Raw genomic sequence first — 21911 nt, forward strand, 5'->3', positions numbered from 1 at the left:
AATGAGTAAAAATCTTCCAAAAAAATCCTAAAAATATCTGAAGTGATTACATATATATCAGTAAAACTTCTAATATTTTTTAAGAACATTCACAAAAAAATCAACCAAAATCAAGTGAAATTCACAGGATTTTGGTTGATTTTTCTTTTTGTGAATGTTCTTAACCATTTTTAACATTTCTTCTTTTTCCCACCAAAATATGTTCAAAGATTTCCCCAAAATGTTGAAAATGTGGACATCAGAAGTTTCACTGTCAAAATCTATTTTTTTCCCCCACATTTTCAAACTTTCAAACGGGTCAATTTGACCCACAGGACGACACGAGGGTTAAACCAAAAATGCATCTCCTTCAAAGATAACTTTCAGACCCAGAATTATCTAAGCTGAACACTTCTTTACCAACTTGGCTGCAACACAAAAATGACAGTGACACATGAGTTAATACAGAGTTTAAGGTTTATTACCAAGACTTAGAAAACTTACAAACAAGTTCACAGCTTCAGGTCTTCAGGCACGAGCCAGTTTAGAGAAGACAACACTGGCCAATTTGAATTTCTGGCCATTCCCTTCAGGAAAGATATGACAGGTGAAGAGAAGCAACATCTGGAAAGTGAGTGGGGACTCGCACATTCTGAAATACATTCATTTCAACAAGTTTAAAAGGATGACAGACTGATTTGGTTTGCATATAGAGAAACTCCTTTAAACAAACGTGTCAGCCCCGCGCATATTATCTTTTTATAGCGAGATCACGAGTCAGCCAGCCAGACAGCTGCATCTGCTGAGTCCTTCTAATGACCAATCATAAAAGCTAACTTCACAGAAATACAATAATGCAGCCATGAGCCGTACGAGTGTCTGCAGGGTGGAAATTACACATGGAGATAAAAATCAGATCACTTGTTCCAATGCAAATCCAGCATTATTTCTATATTTATTAGACTTATGAAACCTGTATAAACACGCTCAAATACTAGATTGACTCCAGATACAAATGCTTTATGAAGCGTTACTTTATCTTGAAGGGACATCTCACTTGATAGTGATAAAAAATAAATGCATAGGCTACTTATTGATTGCCATAACCCCTGCTATTATCCTCCCAAATCAGAGTGCTACTGAGAATCAACAGTTAACCTCACATGAAATACTTTGGCCAGCTTCTGATTTCCACGTTGGAACACTTAGAAATAATTAAAGAGTTACAATTTAAAGACCATTACTAAGAATTCATTACTGGTAAACAATACAAGAGGTAATTCCTCTACATACAGTTTTTTTCTTTTAAAACTTTTAACAAGAATCTTTAAAAACATTATTTACACACTGCAATAGCAGAGTTTGGCACTTTTTTTTGAAAGAGACAAGATACTACTGTATGCAGCAGTCATAGATGTTTCACAGATAAGTGCTAGTGGCAAGGAGCACCAAACAAAACAATGTTGGAAAAATATTTGATTTTTGTTCGACCGTTTCTATCATTTGTCTGATGTACCAGAAGTGCTACAAGGCTAACAGATGCTAAAACTGCCAAAAACTGCTTTGTATTTAAACATGATAACACGTGTCTTTATATATAATCATATAATCCATGGACAAACAAGGAAAAGCCAACTGTTATATCTAATCTGGCTAGTATAGATGTGTAAGAAACAGATAAGCACTGCCTGCAAACATCTGCCAAGAAAATTTGACAAACAAATGGAAAGTAGTCTTATGAAAGATGATGACTTTGCCAAAAAGCTGCTACGATTATCACTGTTCTGGGTTTTGGTGAGTAGATTTTGAGCACATTTTCTGTCCTTGAGTTTCTGTTAATTTTAACTAACTTACTAGAAACTTAAACTACTGAGTAAGTGCAGAAATGTATGTATTGTTTACACTTTCTTCAAATACTCTTTCTCATACTGCTGAACACAGTAGAGAAAGAAGATAATCAACATCTAGATGTCAAAATCTTGATAATTCCAAATGCAGATAACCTTGGGAAAGTAGCAAAGCAGGATGTGGTGGTGTAGTGATGACACACAAAGTTTCATTTCTTCCTTATGCTATCTTCAGGGTGCTGCCATAGGCCTGCTGTACAACCACCTGGACGTTGTCCAAGATGAAGTCAAAAGCCATGCTCCACACAGACTCCACCGACTGCTGCATGATTCTGCAGGAAAAAATCAACAGGTAACATAAGGAGAAAGTGGAAAAAAAAGAAAGAGGGTTAAGTAGATACATATAAGAAGCTACAAGGTACAGAACTCACCTCTTCATATATTTTATAATCAAATCCAACCTCTCCAGATCTTTATCCTCAATTAAATCAGTGCAGTATTTGACCACCTGCAGGATGTCCTCCTCCATGGGTTCTAACAAAAAGTAGGAAACTATTAAACCCATTCATTCTTGCAAACTTAGAATCAACAACACGTGCAACTACATGTGGTGAAATTATAATATACAGTCACAGAAATAATGATTAGACCACCTTGTTTTCTTCAGTTTCTTGTTCATTTTAATGCCTGGTACCACTAAAGCTACATTTGTTTCGACAAATATAATGATATCAGCAAAAATAGCTCATAAGAGTTTAATTTCAGAGCTGATATCAGACATTTTCCATGGTATTCTTGATAATAATCTAAATCCCTTCAGTTCTTCCATCAATATCTATGGCATTGTTCTGCCAGAAACAGTTTTTAGGATTCCATGTTTTCTTTTCTGTCTGTTTTAGTCCCATGATCCACACAGGAGTTAGTACTGATTCATAACCATTGTTTCTGATGACTGCATCCATGCGTCTTGGATGTTCTCCACCAGCTTCTGACATTGTTCTGCTGTCACAGCAGCCCATTCCTGTTGCAGTCATTCTAACTGATCTGCTTTGTTTTTCAGCTTGTGGTTCTCTATTTAGTGTCTGATGATTTTCCACAGGTTTTTAGTTGGATTTAGATCTGGTGATTGAGCAGCCAAGGCATGGTTCCAATGTTCTGGTTCTCCATCCAGGATTTAACTGACCTTGTCTTGTTGGAAAATCCAGTCACTGGAGGCAGGAAAGAGTTTTCCAGTTGATGGAAGAAGACTGTTTTCTAGAGTAGCCCCAAACATGACCTGGTTCATCTGCCCTGTTCCACCCAGACTGAAACTACCCCAGATGGTCACTGATCCACCCCCATGTTTTACTGTAGGGGCAGACAGTCTGGTTTGTAGCTTCTCCAGGCTTCCTCCTAACCAGTAAGTTGGCTGGAGTGGACATCAACTGAAAACTGGATTCATCCCTGAAGAGAACCTCAGTCCAATCATCAACAGTCCAATCCTTGTGATCCCAGCAAAGAGTAACCAGCTTTCCTCTGCCTTTCCTTGATGAAGGGCTTGTTCCTGCCCTGTGGGACTTCAGACCAGCTTCAAGAAGTCGCTTTCCAACTGTCCTTGTCCAACAAGTCCCATTTCTCCACAGTATCCACTCATTTTTAAGGTCCCTGGAGGTCTGAGGACGATTCCTGACAGGAATGGATGAGTGACGGTCATCTGGTGGGTAGAAAGACGTTTCCTGACCAGCTAGCAGTTTGGTAGAACCACGTTGGGCTGTTTTTTCTTGGTGGAATGAACGTCTGTCTTGGAGATCTTCGGTTTTTTGGCTACCTGTCTCTCACTCATGATGGCTGCCTTTGTGGCTTCACATAATTCTTTAGTTTTAGGCGTTATGTGAGAGCTGACAACTTCTGAGTTGTGCTATGGCTTGAATGTCAGCAGGAAACCACTCTAGGCCTTTGGATGTGCTGCTGATTACATGAAATGTCCTCTTATAGACCCTGGAATACAATGAAGCTGAAGCAGGTCAGATAGGACAGAAAGTATTATGGAATCAGCTGCATTTAAAGTCCTGTTCATTGTATTCTTCAGGTAAAAGACCTTTAGTGGTACCAGGCATTAAAATTAACAAGAAATTGAAGAAAACAAGGGTGGTCTAATCATTTGTTCCATGACTGTATACTTCTTCACTGTGTACCTGTTATGGTGGTCACCCATTCTCGAAGGAGTGTTTTAATATCTGTCAGGTCACAGGCTCCGGCCAACGCTGGAGCAGGACGAGCAATCAGCTTAGTCACTGATTCTGGGATGTCAGGATGTGAGGATGACGTGGAGGGATCTGTTTCAGTCTGGAAAAGTGAAACCATGTGTGAGCTAAAAACATTCATCAAATTCCAAATGCCATAAACTGTCTGCCATCACATAGTGCCATCATAAAAAAAAGACTTTCATTCTTATTTACCAAACTGTCCATAGACTCACCTTTAGTACGTTAATGGGCTCCCGCGCCTTGACAGCAGGTGCTAGGGTTTTGGCTGGGCTGTTTGTCATCTGACGCTTCTTCAGGGGTGAAGCTCCCTTTTTAACAGGGCTGATTGCATTCTTCCTCTTGTAGCGCCGCTTCACCCGACCAAGTCCTACTCCAGGCTGTTTCAGCTGCAACAGGGGATTTTTCGGCTCCACTGCAGAGAAACCAACATGTCAAGCATTAGGATTAAGAGCATACCCGCTGTACTTGTAACAGCAGAAGTGATTCCTTTACAGCTAATTCAACTATCGACTTACAAATTTTCGCCTGGGGTTGGATGTTTGTTACACAGCTGTAGGCAGACTTCAGCTCCTCCTGCAGCTCTTTGGGAAGGGCAGCAAATACGTCTGGATCGACCTGCAGTCAAAGAACCAAGAAGATGAAATACCCAATACCAATGACAGCAGCTTTGTAGATTTTGAGAGCTCTTCAATCTAGTCATCCCTCATAACGTGGGCACACCTTTGTCTCTGTAATGTATTACTGAAATCAAAGACAGCCCAAAGACCCAACAAGTCACGTTGTTTCATTTGAATTCTCTTCATCCAAATTAAACTGATCATGGTCAATAATTACATCACCTAAAATTGGTTGACTGCACTGTTATTACTGTGTACTTCTGCTTTTAAAATGGCACAATACGAATAACAAGCTATTTGAAGAAATCAATTTAAGAAAGAAAAAATAGGTGGTTTTCAATCATAGAGCACAGTTTCATATTAACAGTGAAGATATAGACAAGTAGAAAGTAACTGGATGAGGTCTCCGCTAGGATAAGGTCACATTAGAGCCAGCTGAATTAGGTGCTGATGCCTTTCAGTCAAAAATGAGGCTTCTTTAAGGGCTACGGTTTATTAACAATAGCACAATTTCTGAATAAAAAGCTATTCAGTATTTTGTCTAACCTCTATGCTATGCATTGGCTCCAGACACATTGATGTGAAGATACTGAAGTGGTAAAATGAAGCTGGGAAAATCCACATATGAAAACATCTAGGCTGACTCAGACCCACATAAGGAGATAAAAACAGCAAACCCCTATATAACAAAAAGGCTATAGAGAGGTTTTCAGAGTCAGAGACTATGGGCCTCCTCACAGACAAAAAAGAAGCTCTTTTCTGTGGCATTCATTAGTTTCTGACTGGGAAAACAGGAAAATTCTGCAAAACCACTGTACCTCAGAACTATCTCTTTACCCAAATAACACATTTAGGTTATTCTATGTGATCTCTTTTAGATAACAAATCTAACAACCACTCTAATATTTCTCTTTCATTCATTGAGCCTCTCTTCAAACTGTTTGTAGCTTTGCTGGGAAGGCAGACCTCCCATTCTGAAATACAATGAGTTCTAAACTACTAAGACCCAATGATTTTATTACAGACTATGTTTTTGTGGAAAGGCAATGTTAAGAAAACTAAACAGAACCTCTATCAATAAATTGCCCTGGTTTTCTCTATTGTTTTTGCTGTAAAATTTACCCTCCTGTTGTCCTCATTTATGGGCACCAAAAAATAATGTTTCCTTGTCTGAAAAAAATCCAAAAAATCAGCAAAAAAATTCCCCAAAGTTCTGAAAATTTGCAAAACCTTCACGAAGAAAATCCCAATAATTCCTTAAAAGTTTCCCTTAAAAGTTTTATTTTTAAAAAATCTCCCACATTTGGCAAGAAAATTCTTGTAATTTTTTTCAAAAAAATGAGTAAAAATCTTCTAAAAAAAAAAATCCTGAAAATATCTAAAGTGATTCCATATATATCAGTAAAACTTCTAATATTTTCTTTAAGAACATTCACATTCACAAAATCCAGCAAATTTCACTGGATTTTGGTTGATTTTTTGTGAATGTTCTTAAGAAATATTTTTAACATTTCTTTTTTTCCACCAAAAAAATGTTCAAAAATTTCCCCAAAATGTTGTAAATGTGGACATCAGAAGTTTCACTGTGAAAATATATTTTTTTCTTCACATTTTTAAACTTTAAAATGGGTCAATTTTGACCCGCAGGACGACATGAGGGTTAACTAACCACCTTATAATTCTAATAATGAACATCAAATCTTAAACGGTTGCATTCATACCTGTGAAAAGTTCGGTAGTTCCAGTACGATTCCTGGACTGTCTGGCTGATTAGGAATCTGTAGAAGCAACGTTCCTACAGGCGGGGTGTATAGTGCAGGTACAGAGGCAGGAGCAGGTCGAGGAGGGGAGGATGGACGAGGGTTGGCAGTGGAAAGCTGCAGGCCAGGTGAACGGCAGTTATTCTGTTTCCCGTCTCTCTTAGTCCACGACTGCTCTACTTGTTCTCTGAGCTCTGCTGGCAGGGCCTCCAGCACAGAACGATCCACCTTAGAGGTCAGAAAACAGCACAGTTTAGTTAAAAATGTGTTGAGCTCTCATTTCATCAACAAGACATTTCCATCCAGCCCTTACCTGCGAAGGGGAGGGGACTTCAATACTGAGGTTGAGACGTGACCGAGAATGTTTGGGGGTCTGTCTGAAAGCCGGCTGTTCTTTGCTAGTTCCGGGGACTGGCTCAGCAGGCGACAAAGGATGTGGAAGAGAGCTAGCCGATGGAACTGTTGTAGAAGAAGTCTTTTCCTGGTGTGTGTCTGCAGTATTTATAACAATAAGAGTTAACTAAACAGTGATAAAACAGAGATTCTTCTCATTGGCACAGAATCAACACTATTCAAACACAGTTGACAGTTTCTTCCTCACCATTGACAGCGCCTCAGTTTCTTCCTCCCCTCAGGTTAAGAGTCTGGGTGTCATCCTCGATTCCTTACTTTCCTTCCAATCCCATATCAATAACATCACTCAGTCTGCATATTTTTACCTCCCTCCCTCACCCCCCATACTACCTCTATCCTGGTCCACAGCCTCGTCATTTCCTGCATTGATAACTGCAACTCTAATCTTTGGTCTCCCTCACAAATCCCTCCATTAACTTCAACTGGTCCAGAACTCAGCCACCCGCATCATCTCCAAAACCCCCTCATTTCATCACATCATTCCCATCCTACAGCAGCTCCACTGACTCCCTGTCAAATCCAGAATAGAATTCAAAATCCTCCTGTAAACATTCAAGGCCATCTACAACCTCACCCCTCCCTATCTGTCTGATCTCCTTCACATCTCCTCCTCCACCCGCTCTCTCAGATCCTCTTCCTCCATCCACCTCACAATGCCCTCCATCCTCCTAACCCTCAGCCCCATGAGGAGCCTCCATCCTTCTCAGCACCATGAGGAGCCTCCATCCTTCTCAGCACCATGAGGAGCCTCCATCCTCCTAACCCTCAGCACCATGAGGAGCCTCCATCCTTCTCAGCACCATGAGGAGCCTCCATCCTCCTAACCCTCAGCACCATGAGGAGCCTCCATCCTTCTCAGCACCATGAGGAGCCTATATCCTCCAAACCCTCAGCACCATGAGGAGCCTCCATCCTCCTAACCCTCAGCACCATGAGGAGCCTCCATCCTCCTAACCCTCAGCACCATGAGGAGCCTCCATCCTCCTCAGCACCATGAGGAGCCTCCATCCTCCTAACCTTCAGCACCATGAGGAGCCTCCATCCTCCTCAGCACCATGAGGAGCCTCCATCCTCCTAACCTTCAGCACCATGAGGAGCCTCCATCCTCCTCAGCACCATGAGGAGCCTCCACCCTCCTAACCCTCAGCACCATGAGGAGCCTCCATCCTTCTCAGCACCATGAGGAGCCTCCATCCTTCTCAGCACCATGAGGAGCCTCCATCCTCCTCAGCACCATGAGGAGCCTCCATCCTCCTAACCCTCAGCACCATGAGGAGCCTCCATCCTCCTCAGCACCATGAGGAGCCTCCATCCTCCTAACCTTCAGCACCATGAGGAGCCTCCATCCTCCTCAGCACCATGAGGAGCCTCCATCCTCCTAACCCTCAGCACCGTGAGGAGCCTCCATCCTCCTAACCCTCAGCACCGTGAGGAGCCTCCATCCTCCTAACCCTCAGCACCATGAGGAGCCTCCATCCTCCTAACCCTCAGCACCATGAGGAGCCTCCATCCTCCTAACCCTCAGCACCGTGAGGAGCCTCCATCCTCCTCAGCACCGTGAGGAGCCTCCATCCTCCTAACCCTCAGCACCATGAGGAGCCTCCATCCTCCTAACCCTCAGCACCGTGAGGAGCCTCCATCCTCCTCAGCACCGTGAGGAGCCTCCATCCTCCTCAGCACCATGAGGAGCCTCCATCCTTCTAACCCTCAGCACATGAGGAGCAGAGCATTCAGCCGCTCTGTTCCCAAACTGTGGAACTTTCTCCCACCAGATCTCCGAAATATTGACTCTGTGCCTCTCTACAAATCAAGACTCAAATCTCACCTGTTCACGACTATTTATTCACTGTAATTGCATCTTTCTTGTATGTATTGTTTTAATCTGTTGTATTTGTTTCTCCTGTAAAGCTACCTTGGGTGTCGAGAAAGGCGCTGACAAATCAAATGTATTCATATTATTATTAATAGTGTTTACAGACAACGACAAAGACTTGTATTGAATCATAAAATCAAGACAAACCTCTGTTGTTGGACTTGGCACTTGGTTCCTGTCCTAAGAGCAGATCTTTGATGGAGCGTTTTCGGAGCACATTGCAGTCCTGGCGGACAGACTGATTCCCCTCCAGAAGCTGAACCTGGATGCCGACTCCTCTCAGGTCCTGAACCTGCAACTTCATGGCGTGGAGCAGCTTGATGACTGCAGTAGCAATCAGCTGTCCACTATCAGTGGACTGAGCGAGCATCACAGTCCTGACAGAAAGCAAGACGTATAAAGATGAGTATGCAAAGAAATAATGACATTAATAAGCCATGGAGAGAGGCATATGGTCTCTTTCTTACCTGGCCAGATTATCACAAATGCCATGACCACCATATTTAGCTGGTTCCACTGGTGCTCCAACCTTACGAACCATCACCTTCAGCGTAACTCTGCGACCTCTTAGCCCTGCTTCCTGTAAACGTTTTTGCACCTCCATGGATAAGTTAGTCAGGAAACACTCTGCTTCATCGACCTGGTGAGTGACAGAAAAGGAGGCTTAGAAACTTGAGGGGAAGTTAGTCAGGATCACATGGCACAGGATGAAGAACGTACAGCAGGTCTAACCTTAGTGAAGCGAATGTTGTAGTTCATCTCAGCAGAGACAGATTTCCTCTCCTTCTCATAGCGGACCGGCCGGTCATCCAGACCCCTACAGAAACGGAAAAGGGTTTGTCCAGTACGGGGTCCAAACTTCTTCTGCAGCTGAGAGAGAGACACTTGCTGGAGGTCCCCACATGACCGCACACCCATAGCAGCCAGCTTCCTGCCCATCACAGGCCCAACACCTAGAGAAGAAATTTACACGAACATTTTATTGAACATTTGCTGCATAAAAGCTTAACCCTCGTGTCGTCCTGCGGGTCAAATTGATCTGTTTTAAAGTTTGAAAATGTGGAAAAAATATATTTTCACAGTGAAACTTCTGATGTCCACATTTTCAACATTTTTGGGAAATTTTTGAACATTTTTTGGTGGAAAAAAAGAAATGTTAAAAATGTTTCTTAAGAACATTCACAAAAAAAATCAACCAAATCCAGCAAAATTCGCTGGATTTTGGTTGATTGTTTTGTGAATGTTCTTAAAGAAAATATCACAAGTTCTACTGATATATATGTAATCACTTTAGATATTTTTAGGATTTTTTTTGGAAGAGTTTCACTCATTTTTTGAAAACATTTACAATTGCATTTTCTTCTCAAATTTGGGGGATTTTTTTAAAAATAAGACTTTCAAGGGAAACTTTGAAGTAATTATTGGAATTTTCGTCCTGAAGGTTTTGCAAATTTTCAGAAATTTGGGGAATTTTGCTGAATTCCTGGACTTTTTAGAGACAAGGAAACAATATTTTTTTGGTGCCCATAAATGAAGACAGCAGGAGGGTTAAAGACTGTTGGTTGATAACTATGACCAGCAGGTGGCACTGTTTAGCTACCTGGTAAGCTGGTCACTGGCAGGTCCCTGATAAAGTCGTCCACTTCTTCAGACTTTAGGAAGTGCTGCCCGTTTGGCTTGGCCTTCCGTGTCGCCAGTCGAGCCAAAAGGATGTTGGACCCTTAACAGATCACGTTAATCAGTAATTTATAAACCGTCTTTATCTATTTTACAATATGGAGCAGATATAAACGTACCCATGCCCACTGAAGCACAGCATCCAGTTTTCTCACGGATATCTGCTCTGATGGCTTTGGCCAGATCGTCAGGGTTGACGCCCACCTCGGCTAGCAGAGTAGAACCATCTATCAGCACCTCATCACAGCTGAGAGCCTCAATATCATGGGTATAACTGCAAAGACCGAATATTGGAGGGGTTCGGTTATCTTGCAAACAAAAAGCAGTACGTGAGCGAAACACAGATACCAGTGTTGTTCTTACCCTGCCAGAATCTCATACATGTTCAGAGCCACTTCTTTATAGGCCTCGAAATCATATGGGACAGACTGCAGCATAGGGCACAGCTGTTTAGCTTTGCCAAAAAACATCCCATTTCTCACACCTGCCTGCCTGTGAAGGACAGAATATATATTCACATCCCTGTTGGTGGAAGAATTAAACAGTAATGTTCTGTGTTTATCTTACCTAGCTTCATAGCTGCAGGATGCAATCTCTGCCATTGAAAGGGAAGCAGTTTCCTGGTGCATTCTGCTGGCGTGGGAGTCAGGACTCTCTTGGGAAGGAGTTCTGTGCAGATCATCGTCGTCGGTCATCTCTGACAAACAGCAAAGGTGCACGGAGTTACTACCAGATCAGACATGTACGAGACATACTGCCTGTCACTGTCAGAATTCTCTATGACAAAGTGGTCGGACATAACGATCTCACCAGGTTGAGGATTGGTGTATTTCCTCTGGTAGTACTGCATCTCCACTTGAGGGTTAGCCCCGGGTCTCACCGGCACTCTTGCCTGGCCACGGTTACTGGTTACAGCTACAGGCTTCCCTGCAACAAAACCACAAATTCAACCTGGAGCACTGGCTGGATTTTTAACATTATACCATTTGCTATTCCTTGTGTAACAAATAAACATGTCATACTGACAGTGCACTTCTAAAACAGATGGAAACGGCCTTGCCTTTAAGCTCTGGTCGATGTCGGATCCCCACAGACACAAAGAAACAGTCCATATCCACATGGAGAATGCAAGATTTAACATTGATTGCTGCCGAAGTACCTGACAGACAAATAGATAACGAATCATCAATGGACAGTTTTTAGAATCTACAAATGAGACAAAAACACAGCATTAAATTGTGTCACAAGCGTCCCCCAAAATGTAGTAGCTATCTCCTAAAGAGCACTTTGTTTGCTTTGTCATGTTTTACAACTTGAATACGGACTTCCGACCTGGATTTCTTATACATAAAGATACATCAAATGTTAAAGATTTAACAGGGCCACCGCAACTCTTATTCAACAAAAAGAACATAAAGCAGTCAGAAAAAAAACAATAAAGTGCCCCATCCTTTCTTACCTTGACTGTCTACATGTCGCTGAGCCACCAGTTTCCTTAGTCGGTCTTTTCCAGCAAAGCAGGCGCCTCCCGCTACTTTTCGTTTGCTGTGGAGTTCATTGACATACTCAGAAAAGCCGGTCCTCCAGGTGGAGATCTGGTGCAGACGTGAGTGTGAGTAGAACTCGGAAATCAAACCACCTGTCTGTTCCAGAAGCTGAGCTGAAGACTTGGATGACGATGAGAACGATGAATTGCCGGCGGGAGGATCAGGCGTTGCTGCTGTGTTGGTGGTGCTGAGGGAGGCGGCATCAGATGAAAAGGCATTGTGGTGACTTCCGTTCAGTCGAACCGAAGAATAGGAAAGCGAGAGAGATGCAGGGGACGGATGAGTCTTATTGGAAATCTTGTCAAGTTGATTGGGTGTTTGGGGCTGTTTAGGGAGGAGGTGACTTTCAGAGGCTTTTGCAGCCTCATGGTAGTTGGGTGGTGGGGGTTTAGGTCTCTGCTCTGCTCCTAGTGAACTGGATTGTTCCTCTAAATCAGGGGACTGGTCAGACTGCTTCGGAGGACTGTGGGGAAACTCATATGGGTCAGGTTTGGTCTGGGACTGCACTGGAGAACTCTGAGGTTTGTCTGGTGAACTCTTGGCTCTGCCTTTGAGCAGGTCCTTGTCAGCAGAGGGTTGATCTGTAGCAGGGGACAGGTCGTCTGGCTTTAAGGCACCGTTAACAAGGTGAGTGTGTCCATTGCTCAGGGGGGCTTCTTTCACCACCTTCGAGACCCCAGCAAGACGAGGATGATCTTTGCCACACTCTTGCATTTCGTTGATTTTTGAATGGCTCTTTGTGTCCCGTGAGGTCTGCAAAAATCCGTTTCTGTGATAAAAAGAGATGAAGAAAATCAGCTTGAATCAATTTAACATGTATGCGTGTGCAAAAACTCTCCAAATTAAACCCTCCTGTTGTCCTCATTTACAGGCACCAAAAAATATTGTTTCCTTGTCTGAAGAAAATTCCAATAATTCCTTAAAAGTTTCCCTTAAAAGTTTTATTTAAAAAAAACAAAAAAAAACCCCCAAGTTTGGCAAGAAAATTCTTGTAAATATTTTCAAAAAATGAGTAAAAATCTTCCAAAAAATATCTAAAGTGATTACATACATATCAGTAAAACGTCTAATATTTTCTTTAAGAACATTCACAAAAAAATCAACCAAAATCCAGCGAATTTCACTGGATTTTGGTAGATTTTTTTGTGAATGTTCTTAAGAAACATTTTAACATTTCTTTTTATCCACCTAAAAATGCTCACAGATTTCCCAAAAATGTTGAAAATGTGGACATCAGAAGTTTCACTGGGAAAATATATATTTTTCTCCACATTTTCAAACTTTAAAACGGGTCAATCTTGACCCGCAGGACAGCACGAGGGTTAAAGGAACAAATTTAAAAAATACTAAACCATTCAACCTATTACTAAAGTTTACTTACTCACTTAGCATACTCACATTTGGAATTCCACTTCCTGTGGGTGAGTGGACTGTGGAGACTTGTGTGGGTGCTTTGTGTGGCTCGGGTTAGACAGTGGGTGGGTGTGTGGAGGGTTTCTGTGCCTGGGGTCTGTAATGAGGTGACTGGATGCTGAGTGACTTGGCTGGGTGGTAGTAGAGCTGTGCTGGACGGACTGAGGGAGACTGTGGCTGGAGACAGGGACGGAGTTGTTCTGGCAGCCGGATGAAGACTGTTCATGGTTGAGAACGGAGGCCTGAATGCTGCGTTGTGGCAGATGAAGTTTTTGACGGGCGTTCAGCTGAAGCGGCCTGTGACTCGGTCCTGCGATCTCTGAGGTCTGGCGGAGAGTCATGCCGGGGAAGAGCAGCCCTTTCTGCTTAGCATAGAGCATGTACTGTAGATAGGGCAGGAGTCGGCCAGCCTTGATGCTGTCATAAACAAAGTAAAAGCACATATTTTCAGTTAGCATTACACGGAAAAAATAGCCCCTTTCAGACATGAGATATGGAACAGTCCTGGACTCATCAATCTGTTAACCCTCGTGTCGTCCTGCGGGTCAAAACTGACCCGTTTTAAAGTTTGAAAATGTGGGAAAAAAAAATATATATTTCCACAGTGAAACTTCTGATGTCCAAATTTTCAACATTTTTGGGAAATCTTTGAACATTTTTTGGCGGAAAAAAGAAATCTTAACAATGTTTCTTAAGAACATTTTTGGATTTTGGTTGAATTTTTTGTGAATGTTCTTAAAGAAAATAGAAGTTTTACTGATATATATGTAATCACTTTAGATATTTTTAGGATTTTTTGAAAGATTTTTACTCACTTTTTGAAAATATTTACAAGAATTTTCTTGCCAAATTTGGGGGATTTTTTTTTGAATAAAACTTTTAAGGGAAACTTTTAAGGAATTATTGGTATTTTCTTCCTGAAAGTTTTGCAAATTTTCTGAAATTTGAGGAATTTTTTTGCTGAATTTTTGGATTTTTTTTTTCAGACAAGGAAACTATATTTTTAGGAGTCTGTAAATGAAGACAGCAGGAGGGTTAAAGTGACAGCATTCTGTCATTCAGACACAGGTCATTTTTCTATTAATGTGACTCATAAATATGTCCCACATTGCTAGAGAGCTGCAATATGCACATGATATTTGTCATTAATGTGAGATTAGAAATAAAAAAATGTTCAAAGATTTCCCAAAAATGTTGAAAATGTGGACATCAGAAGTTTCACTGTGAAAATATATTTTTTTCCACATTTTCAAACTTTAAAATGGGTCAATTTGACCCGCAGGACGACACAAAGGTTAATGTGACTAGGTGCATTTCAGACTTGTGCCAAGTTGATATAGAAATGCCACTAGATCTGGGCTACTTTTATGGAAAAGTGACCCAGCTGCTCATTCAGACATGAAGCCAGAACATACAGTTGCTGTTAGATTAAGAGAAAGAAGTCTGAATCGGGCTAATATCATCTGCACTGACCTGTCAGTGATCCATTCCGGCCTGATGACCTTCTCCCCTTTGAGCTCCTGAATTTTGCTGTTGGGCAGGTTATTGGCGATGATGTGGGTGGTCTTGGAGCGTGAGTAGTAGACGTGGAACTGCCCACCATGCAGCATCATCAGTCTGCGCAGTTCATCTGCACTTGGCTCTGTTCACAAAAGTCAGACAGTTAGACAAAAAAAAAGACAAGAACGTGATAATGAAAACTTACTAAAACTCAATAAACACCTCCAGCAATAAACACAGCTCAGTACACCTCAGGCAGCTTTTTGACACGGATCCCTACACGTTAAAGGATGTCAACTCAACAGGATACGCCACCGTTTTATTTCCTAGTGTCGATGTGCATCAATTCTCTAGAGAGGCAGGAACTGTATCACTGTCACTCTGGAAAATCCAGGCAGCCGTAGCTTGGCATCTTTTGTCTCTGTAATTAGTCCACTGTGTGCCATAAATGTCAACTGGTGTACATCAAATGACACGGCAGGTGTACAGCACGTTGCAGCAGATAAACTCTCTCTCTGAGCTGATTTATTTCCTGGACCTATTTACTTCTACGATGTAAGCCATGAAGGTTTCACCCTGACAAAATACAGTGCTAGCGCCATCACGAACAAAGCAGTAAGCAGTGCTCTGAACACAGAGAACAAACCTTCTGAACAAAGCAGTCAAACATCTATTTATAGATCTGCACATAACATCAGAAACACAGGAAGAATGTGTCTGTACACAAGTAAATAAAACGAGTCAGCAAATACAAACAATAACCAAACAGATGTGAAAGAAAACTTAGAATATCCATGCTTTTGTTTTACTCCAAACTCAGCCTTTTAATGACTTTTTTTAATGGTAATATCCAACTAATGAGTTCATTCGTATATCTGTGGCAATAGCATTCTGTTCTTCATTCACTATAGGTCTGACTGAATAAATTGTGGGAAGAAAAGAAGAAGTTATACTATTATTATTGACACAGCATGTTACCGGTGTATCCGTTGACATAAATAGCCACTCCGCTGAAGATGCTGGAACACGCTCCTTCCTTGTGCTTCTCTCTGGGGGCATCAAGTTTAAACTGCTCGTCCAGCTTAGAAACCTTGGCAGCCATGTAGCCGCCCTGCACACAAGAGGAAGAGCCGTGATAAAAGAAGCTCAACGGCAGGCAGAAAATCAGAGACAATCCCTAACCACGTCTGGTTTATCATGAGGTGTCAACATATGACAGGATACATACAGTCATATTATTATAAATACATACGTGAGCATGTATGGTGTGTGTTGAAATATTTAAAATGACTTGTCAGTTGCTTGTTTAAAAGGTTAAGGAGGCTATCTCTCTTTTGATTCCACAGAGGACATGGGGGAGAGGAGGATGTTAGCCAGGCTGTCATCAGTCTTGGAGAAACACCTTTCATCCCCTGTTTGAAACTGGGAGATTTAAGCAGTTCCTTCAGCAACACACTGCAACACCCACAGGGTAAGAGGGAGTATTACTCCATAGATGTGTTGGCACAATACATCTCAGGCAACATGTTTATTCAGACATACATTTTGTACATTTTTGTCCTGTTTGTGCACTGTTTTATCCAATACTATACGTTACGAGTGTGTTACTACTGCATATCATATCTCTACACTTGACAGCTATATATACACACTGTATAGTAAAGCCAAATTAATACTAGATTTTTAGAGCCAGGTCAGGGATAATTTATAACTATAAATGAATGACGTGACTGAAGCTAACATTGCAGGCATTGAATAAGTAACAAACTAAACTTTAGCTCCTGGTAATTTCTTGCAGTAAAAAATACCCCTGGATTCCATTCATTATCAGTGAGTATGATTTAATCCCAGCTGTTAGTATCATTTTTTATTGCAGGGCAGATTTATTATCATAGACGTTGCAGTGAGCAGGCTTACAGATACGAACTTATAGAGTAAAGTGAATGACAAAGGTGTGTTGTCATTTTGGCACACAAACTGTGTCTTTTGCTCTCTGTGGACCAATATTTACTGGTGCTGAAATGTGCTGAAATGTGCTAAGCTTGACAATCCTGGTAAAATATAGCTTAAGATAAGTTTTCCCAGCTAATTTTAAGATCTTAATATTCTAAATATCATATCTTATTTCAAGAAATCTTACCAAGCCATTTTTCACTTGTTCTATTGGCAGATTTTTTCACTTATTTCAAGGTAAAAGTTTTTTTCTTGTTTTGAGAGGGGCATTTTTTACAGTGTGAAGTTCAAACTAGTGTCATGTTACTAGATCCGATTTGGGAAGGTTACCATTGTGACTTTTACAAAAAAACACTGACTAGGGTGCTTATTCAGACATGACATCGACTCATACAGTTGCTATGAAATTAACGACATACAGTTCATGTCATATAAAGCATACTATGCATATGTATAATGTAGGTTATGATGGTTAGACTCACTCTTTCCGACCAACCATTGTCCCCACCGACATTGGCTTTCTTCTTCATCCACCCATCTCGACTCATAATGAGCAACCTGAAAACACGGGAGGGGAGATATTAGTCTAAACCAGTGTTTCTCAAATAGTGGGGCGCACCCCCCTGGGGGGGCGCAGAGGCATGTCAAGGGGGGCGCGGGCGACTGGGAGGAAAAGGTCCTTCAACACGGAACTAGTTAGCTGAACTATTGTTTTAACGTCGGCCTGTTTTTCGTGGCGTACAACAATACTGAAATTGTACTGGCCCCATAGACTGTATATGCCATAGATATAAATAATAATAATAATGATCTTCTGTATATATCTATGGTATATGCACTGGCCGTTCAGACTCCGAAGTACAGACTCCTGAGAACGGGAGAACGCATCGTTAATGTGCAGACGGAACACCAGCGTACTTGATCACGTCACGTACTCAGCTCATCTCCTCTGATTATTTTTACTAGCAATGTCAAACATACGGCCTGTGGGCCAAAACCGGCCCACCAGACGGTCCATTTCGGCCCGCGGGACGACTTTACAAATGATAAAAATTACAACAACATTAACTGTAAATTTGTAAAGCTGTAAATTTAAAATAATTTCTAGAACTTGACAAGTTGTTCTGATCATGAAGTAAAATACTAGATTGTTCAGTTGCAGATACCTGTGACTGAATGTTTTGTGTTTTTGTAGATAAACTGTTATCTGGCAGTTACAATGCATGTGTAAATGATGAACTGAGGCATAATAGGCTACTGTTGAAACTGAACTTGTTTTCCTTAAGAAATTTCAGGTTCATAATATTTTGTAAAAAGATAGTTCATTAAATGTGAATATTTTCAGAATGTACTTTTTTGAACTAAAACAAAGGGGAAAAGTTGGAGCTGTGGTTATTTATAGGTTATTATGCTGTGATTTTACTGGTGAGGCCCACTGGAGATCAGATTGGATTTATGTGGCCCCTGGACTAAAATGAGTTTGACACCCCTGATCTTTACTGTGAAAAACAACAAAATGGAATCAGATAAAATAACACAGCCCTGCATATTCATGTTTTCACAGTTTCATATATATATACACACACACACACACACACACACACACACACACACACACACACACACACACACACACACACACACACACACACACACACAAAGTTATTGAGGGGGCACGAAAGTTTTTTGTCCTCCAAAGGGGGGCCCGACAGAAAAAATTTGAGAACCACTGGTCTAAACTGAGACATTTCAAGTCAAAAACACATTCAAAAACCAGACTACCTGATTACTGCTAAACTGAACAGGTCATGAGTATATGTTTCTACAAGGCATTGAAAGATATGGGTTTGAAAGGGCCGATGCTGTTGCTGATTATTGGTAATCAAGAAAGGCCGACGGAATCGATATAGATAAAAGGAAATGTTTTAACAGCATGTGACCACAGGGAACCTGTCATTCATAATTAGGTTTCTTCAATAATAAGGGTGGACTGAAGATTTAAAATAGAAAAAGGAGTTTTTAAATTAGGACAATCTTCTCTGTTAATTATTTGATATTCCATTGTGACATTTTGGAGAAGTTTATTTGATTACAAAACCTTCTTGTGAGCACGCCAAAGGACACAAACAGTTCTAATACATCTAGACTATAACTCATAACCATCCCATGATGATGAATTTACATGTAGATATGTAAGCGTTTAAATCCATACTATCCTAAAATGATGCTGGATGATCAAACACAACCTTAGATATTAAGTCTTTGACATTCAATTGTGACATTTTGGGGATGTTTCTTTGTTTACTTGATTACAAAACCTTCTTATGTGCATGCCAAAAGTCACAAACAGTTCAACTTCATCTGGACTAAAGTGCAAAGCAACTAATACCCATCCCAGCATGATGAATTCGCATGTAGATATGTAAGTGTTTAAATCCATACTATCCTAAAATGCTGCTGGATGAATATATTAATCAAATGTGTGACAGCTATTTCAAATACAACCTTAGATATCTGACATGCTGGAGATGTTTCTCTGTTTACTTGATTACAAAACCTTCTTGTGTGGAGGCCAAAAGTCACAAACAGTTCTAATACACCTAAAGCACAAACCTACTCATACCCATGCTAGCATTATGAATTTACATGCAGATATGTAAACATATTCATCCATACTATCCTAAAATGATGATGGATTACTATACAAATTAAATGTGGCAATTATTTCAAATACAACCTTATGTATTTGATATTCCATTATGATATTTTGGAGAAGTTTTCTTGTTTACAAAACTTTCTTGTGTGCATGTTAAAGGACACAAACATTTCCTGACAGGTGACATTTATAACTGTTATATTATGAGTCTATCTACATGTAGTAGAGTTATTTAAGCATGCAGGCTGTAGAGAGGAGAGGCTGGGGTCCAAGGACATGTCCGGGCAGGTTCTCCACCTCTGACAGGTCGCTCACAACAACAAACCCCCATGTGGCTCTTTTTAGCCACTTCTTGTTCTTCTGCTCCTATTAGCAGCTAGCTAGCGTTAGCCTAGCCGCGGTGACCGATGCGTGGCCGGGGAAACGTGCGTGTCGCTGCGCCACTAGAACCGGGTCACACCGTGTCATCAGCCCACGGAGACGCGGATCCGAAGCAGACTGCGTGGAAGAAGTGTTTTCCCCGGACTTGCTAACAATGCAGAGATTAGCCGCCAAACAATGAAGCGGCTGCTGAACTTCAGCTAATCACGGCTGTAAACAAACACCGCTCCACGGTGACCGCCCCACAGGACTAAACACTGGTTTTCTGGGTTTTCCTTACCTTTTTTTGTGCTGTCAGACTCGGTTTGTTAGCCTCAGACTTCTCGCTGCAGCTCAGCAGAAGCGTTGTGTGATTAGGTTAAACGAGGTAAGACCGAAGCGAACCGAGGATCCTCCGGACGCTCGGCTCCACTCCCCGGCCCGGACTTCGTTATTCGGAGGAGTCCTTTCGGTGGACTGGGATGGCTTTTAGTCTGTCATGCCGCCACGCCATGGCTCTCCAACATTTTCGCTCTCCATTTCAGCCGCCTGATCCCTCCGCTTTCTCTTCTGTCTCGGTGGCTGTCAAGGCGGACGAGCTAAGCGCAGACAACGTCCGGGATGAAATTTCAAAGTAAAACAACAGTTGACCTGACTCGTGGGGTCATGTTGGTTTTAGAATAGAATAGAATAGAATAGAATAGAATGGAATAGAATAGAATAGAATAGAATAGAATAGAATAGAATAGAATAGAATAGAATAGAATAGAATAGAATAGAATAAAATACAATAGAATAGAATAGAATAGAATAGAATAGAATAGAATAGAATAGAATAGAATAGAATAGAATAGATTGTCAACCAGAACATACACTAGCCGGTACACACGATGACTGAAATTCCGACCTGAAATTTTTATATATATAAATTTTTTGGTTTTAGTATTTATCAGTCCGATGGAGATCTTGTTGCATCGGAATTTCAGTCATCATGTGCACCAGCTAGTGCATGTTCTGGTTGACAATAAAGTGTCTATTCTATTCTATTCTATTCTATTTTATTTATTTTTTTATTTATTTATTTATATATATATATATATATATATATATATATATATATAAAAATACGCACATGTTTATGTATTGCACGTACATTGAAAAAAGTATCAGCAGTTACGTTTTCACAGTGACCACGGTATCCCAGAAGTATTATTGTGAGTTCAAGAGTCTGATGGCTTGGTTGAATGAAACTGTTACAGAACCTGGCTGTTCTCGCTCTGATGCTACCATTTAGACAGAGCCAGGGCTCCTGTCCAAATGTCGCTGGACCCTGAGCTGAGTATAGAATCCAGACGGGCCAAAGCCTTGGATTTTAACATATTTAAGGACCACTTTTCCAGACAGTATCACCACAGCATCCTGTTGCTGTAGTTCTAGGATTTTGAATGTCAGGAAACCAAACCATTTTTGTTCCATGTGATTGATTTCAAATGTTCGTGATGTTCCACATTTCAACACCGGCCCTGATAACCTCATTATTTCAGTTGAAATTAAAAAAAAAAGTTTCATTAACCTGAAGTCTCAAAGCTGTTGAGGTAAAAGCAGCAGCCGTCTTCCCCTGTTGTACTATTCTAAAACATCCATACTACTCTAAAACGATGCTGGATGACAATATTAATCAAATGTGTGAGAATTATTTCAAATACAACCTTAGATATCTGACATTTTGGAGGCGTTCCTCTGTTTACTTGATTACAAAGCTTTCTTGTGAGCACGCCAAAAGACACAAACAGTTATAATATAATACATCTAGACTAAAACTCATAACCATCCCATGATGATGCAGATATGACATGATGAATGTATATATTTTCAAAGTAAAACAAGAGTTGACCTGACTTTTGAATGTGACCGCATCCCTTTTTGGAAGCCAAGGTTCCAGTTTGTTTTTTGCTATTTTCACAGTAATTAAAAATATAGCTTCTGTTGGAGCCATTAAACTATTTTTGTCTGCTGGAAGCTATTTGGTCTGTGTTTTTACCAAATCTCACAGCTGTGGCAGTTATATT

The 21911-nt window shown here is 41.0% G+C and overlaps 1 protein-coding gene and 1 long non-coding RNA gene across 2 annotated transcripts in view; one reads left to right on the plus strand and one right to left on the minus strand.

Annotated features, from left to right (window-relative positions):
* Positions 1 to 21911, plus strand: part of LOC129350021 (uncharacterized) — a 59488-nt gene that overhangs the window by 1034 nt on the left and 36543 nt on the right. The window contains exons 2-3 of the long non-coding RNA XR_008603216.1: positions 2062 to 2178; positions 16220 to 16344. This is a non-coding gene — a long non-coding RNA (uncharacterized LOC129350021). The remainder of the gene's footprint in view (positions 1 to 2061; positions 2179 to 16219; positions 16345 to 21911) is intronic.
* On the minus strand, positions 439 to 20418 carry rev1 (REV1 DNA directed polymerase). Its single transcript, XM_055015100.1, has 22 exons — positions 20144 to 20418; positions 17309 to 17384; positions 15852 to 15984; positions 14847 to 15015; positions 13359 to 13790; positions 11873 to 12729; positions 11474 to 11572; positions 11224 to 11340; positions 10981 to 11110; positions 10777 to 10905; positions 10533 to 10687; positions 10337 to 10456; positions 9469 to 9689; positions 9204 to 9376; positions 8884 to 9113; positions 6763 to 6941; positions 6411 to 6677; positions 4588 to 4687; positions 4285 to 4484; positions 4001 to 4151; positions 2258 to 2360; positions 439 to 2158 (listed from the first exon to the last, which is right to left on the minus strand). The coding sequence occupies exons 2-22, from the start codon at positions 17372 to 17374 to the stop codon at positions 2047 to 2049; spliced, it is 4143 nt and encodes a 1380-aa protein (XP_054871075.1). The 5' UTR covers positions 17375 to 17384; positions 20144 to 20418; the 3' UTR covers positions 439 to 2046.

The sequence above is a fragment of the Amphiprion ocellaris genome, chromosome 11, assembly GCF_022539595.1.
Source record: "Amphiprion ocellaris isolate individual 3 ecotype Okinawa chromosome 11, ASM2253959v1, whole genome shotgun sequence".
Lineage (NCBI taxonomy): Eukaryota > Metazoa > Chordata > Actinopteri > Pomacentridae > Amphiprion > Amphiprion ocellaris.

Excerpts from the sequence above, each read along its gene's own strand:
- rev1 (XM_055015100.1), bottom strand. The coding sequence starts at position 17,374 with ATGAGTCGAGATGGGTGGATGAAGAAGAAAGCCAATGTCGGTGGGGAC. Across the intron at positions 12,730-13,358 it reads CAGGAAGTGGAATTCCAAAT|AAACGGATTTTTGCAGACCT; the intron begins GTGAGTATGCTA and ends TTTTTATCACAG. Across the intron at positions 4,688-6,410 it reads AACTACCGAACTTTTCACAG|GTCGATCCAGACGTATTTGC; the intron begins GTATGAATGCAA and ends CTTTGACTGCAG.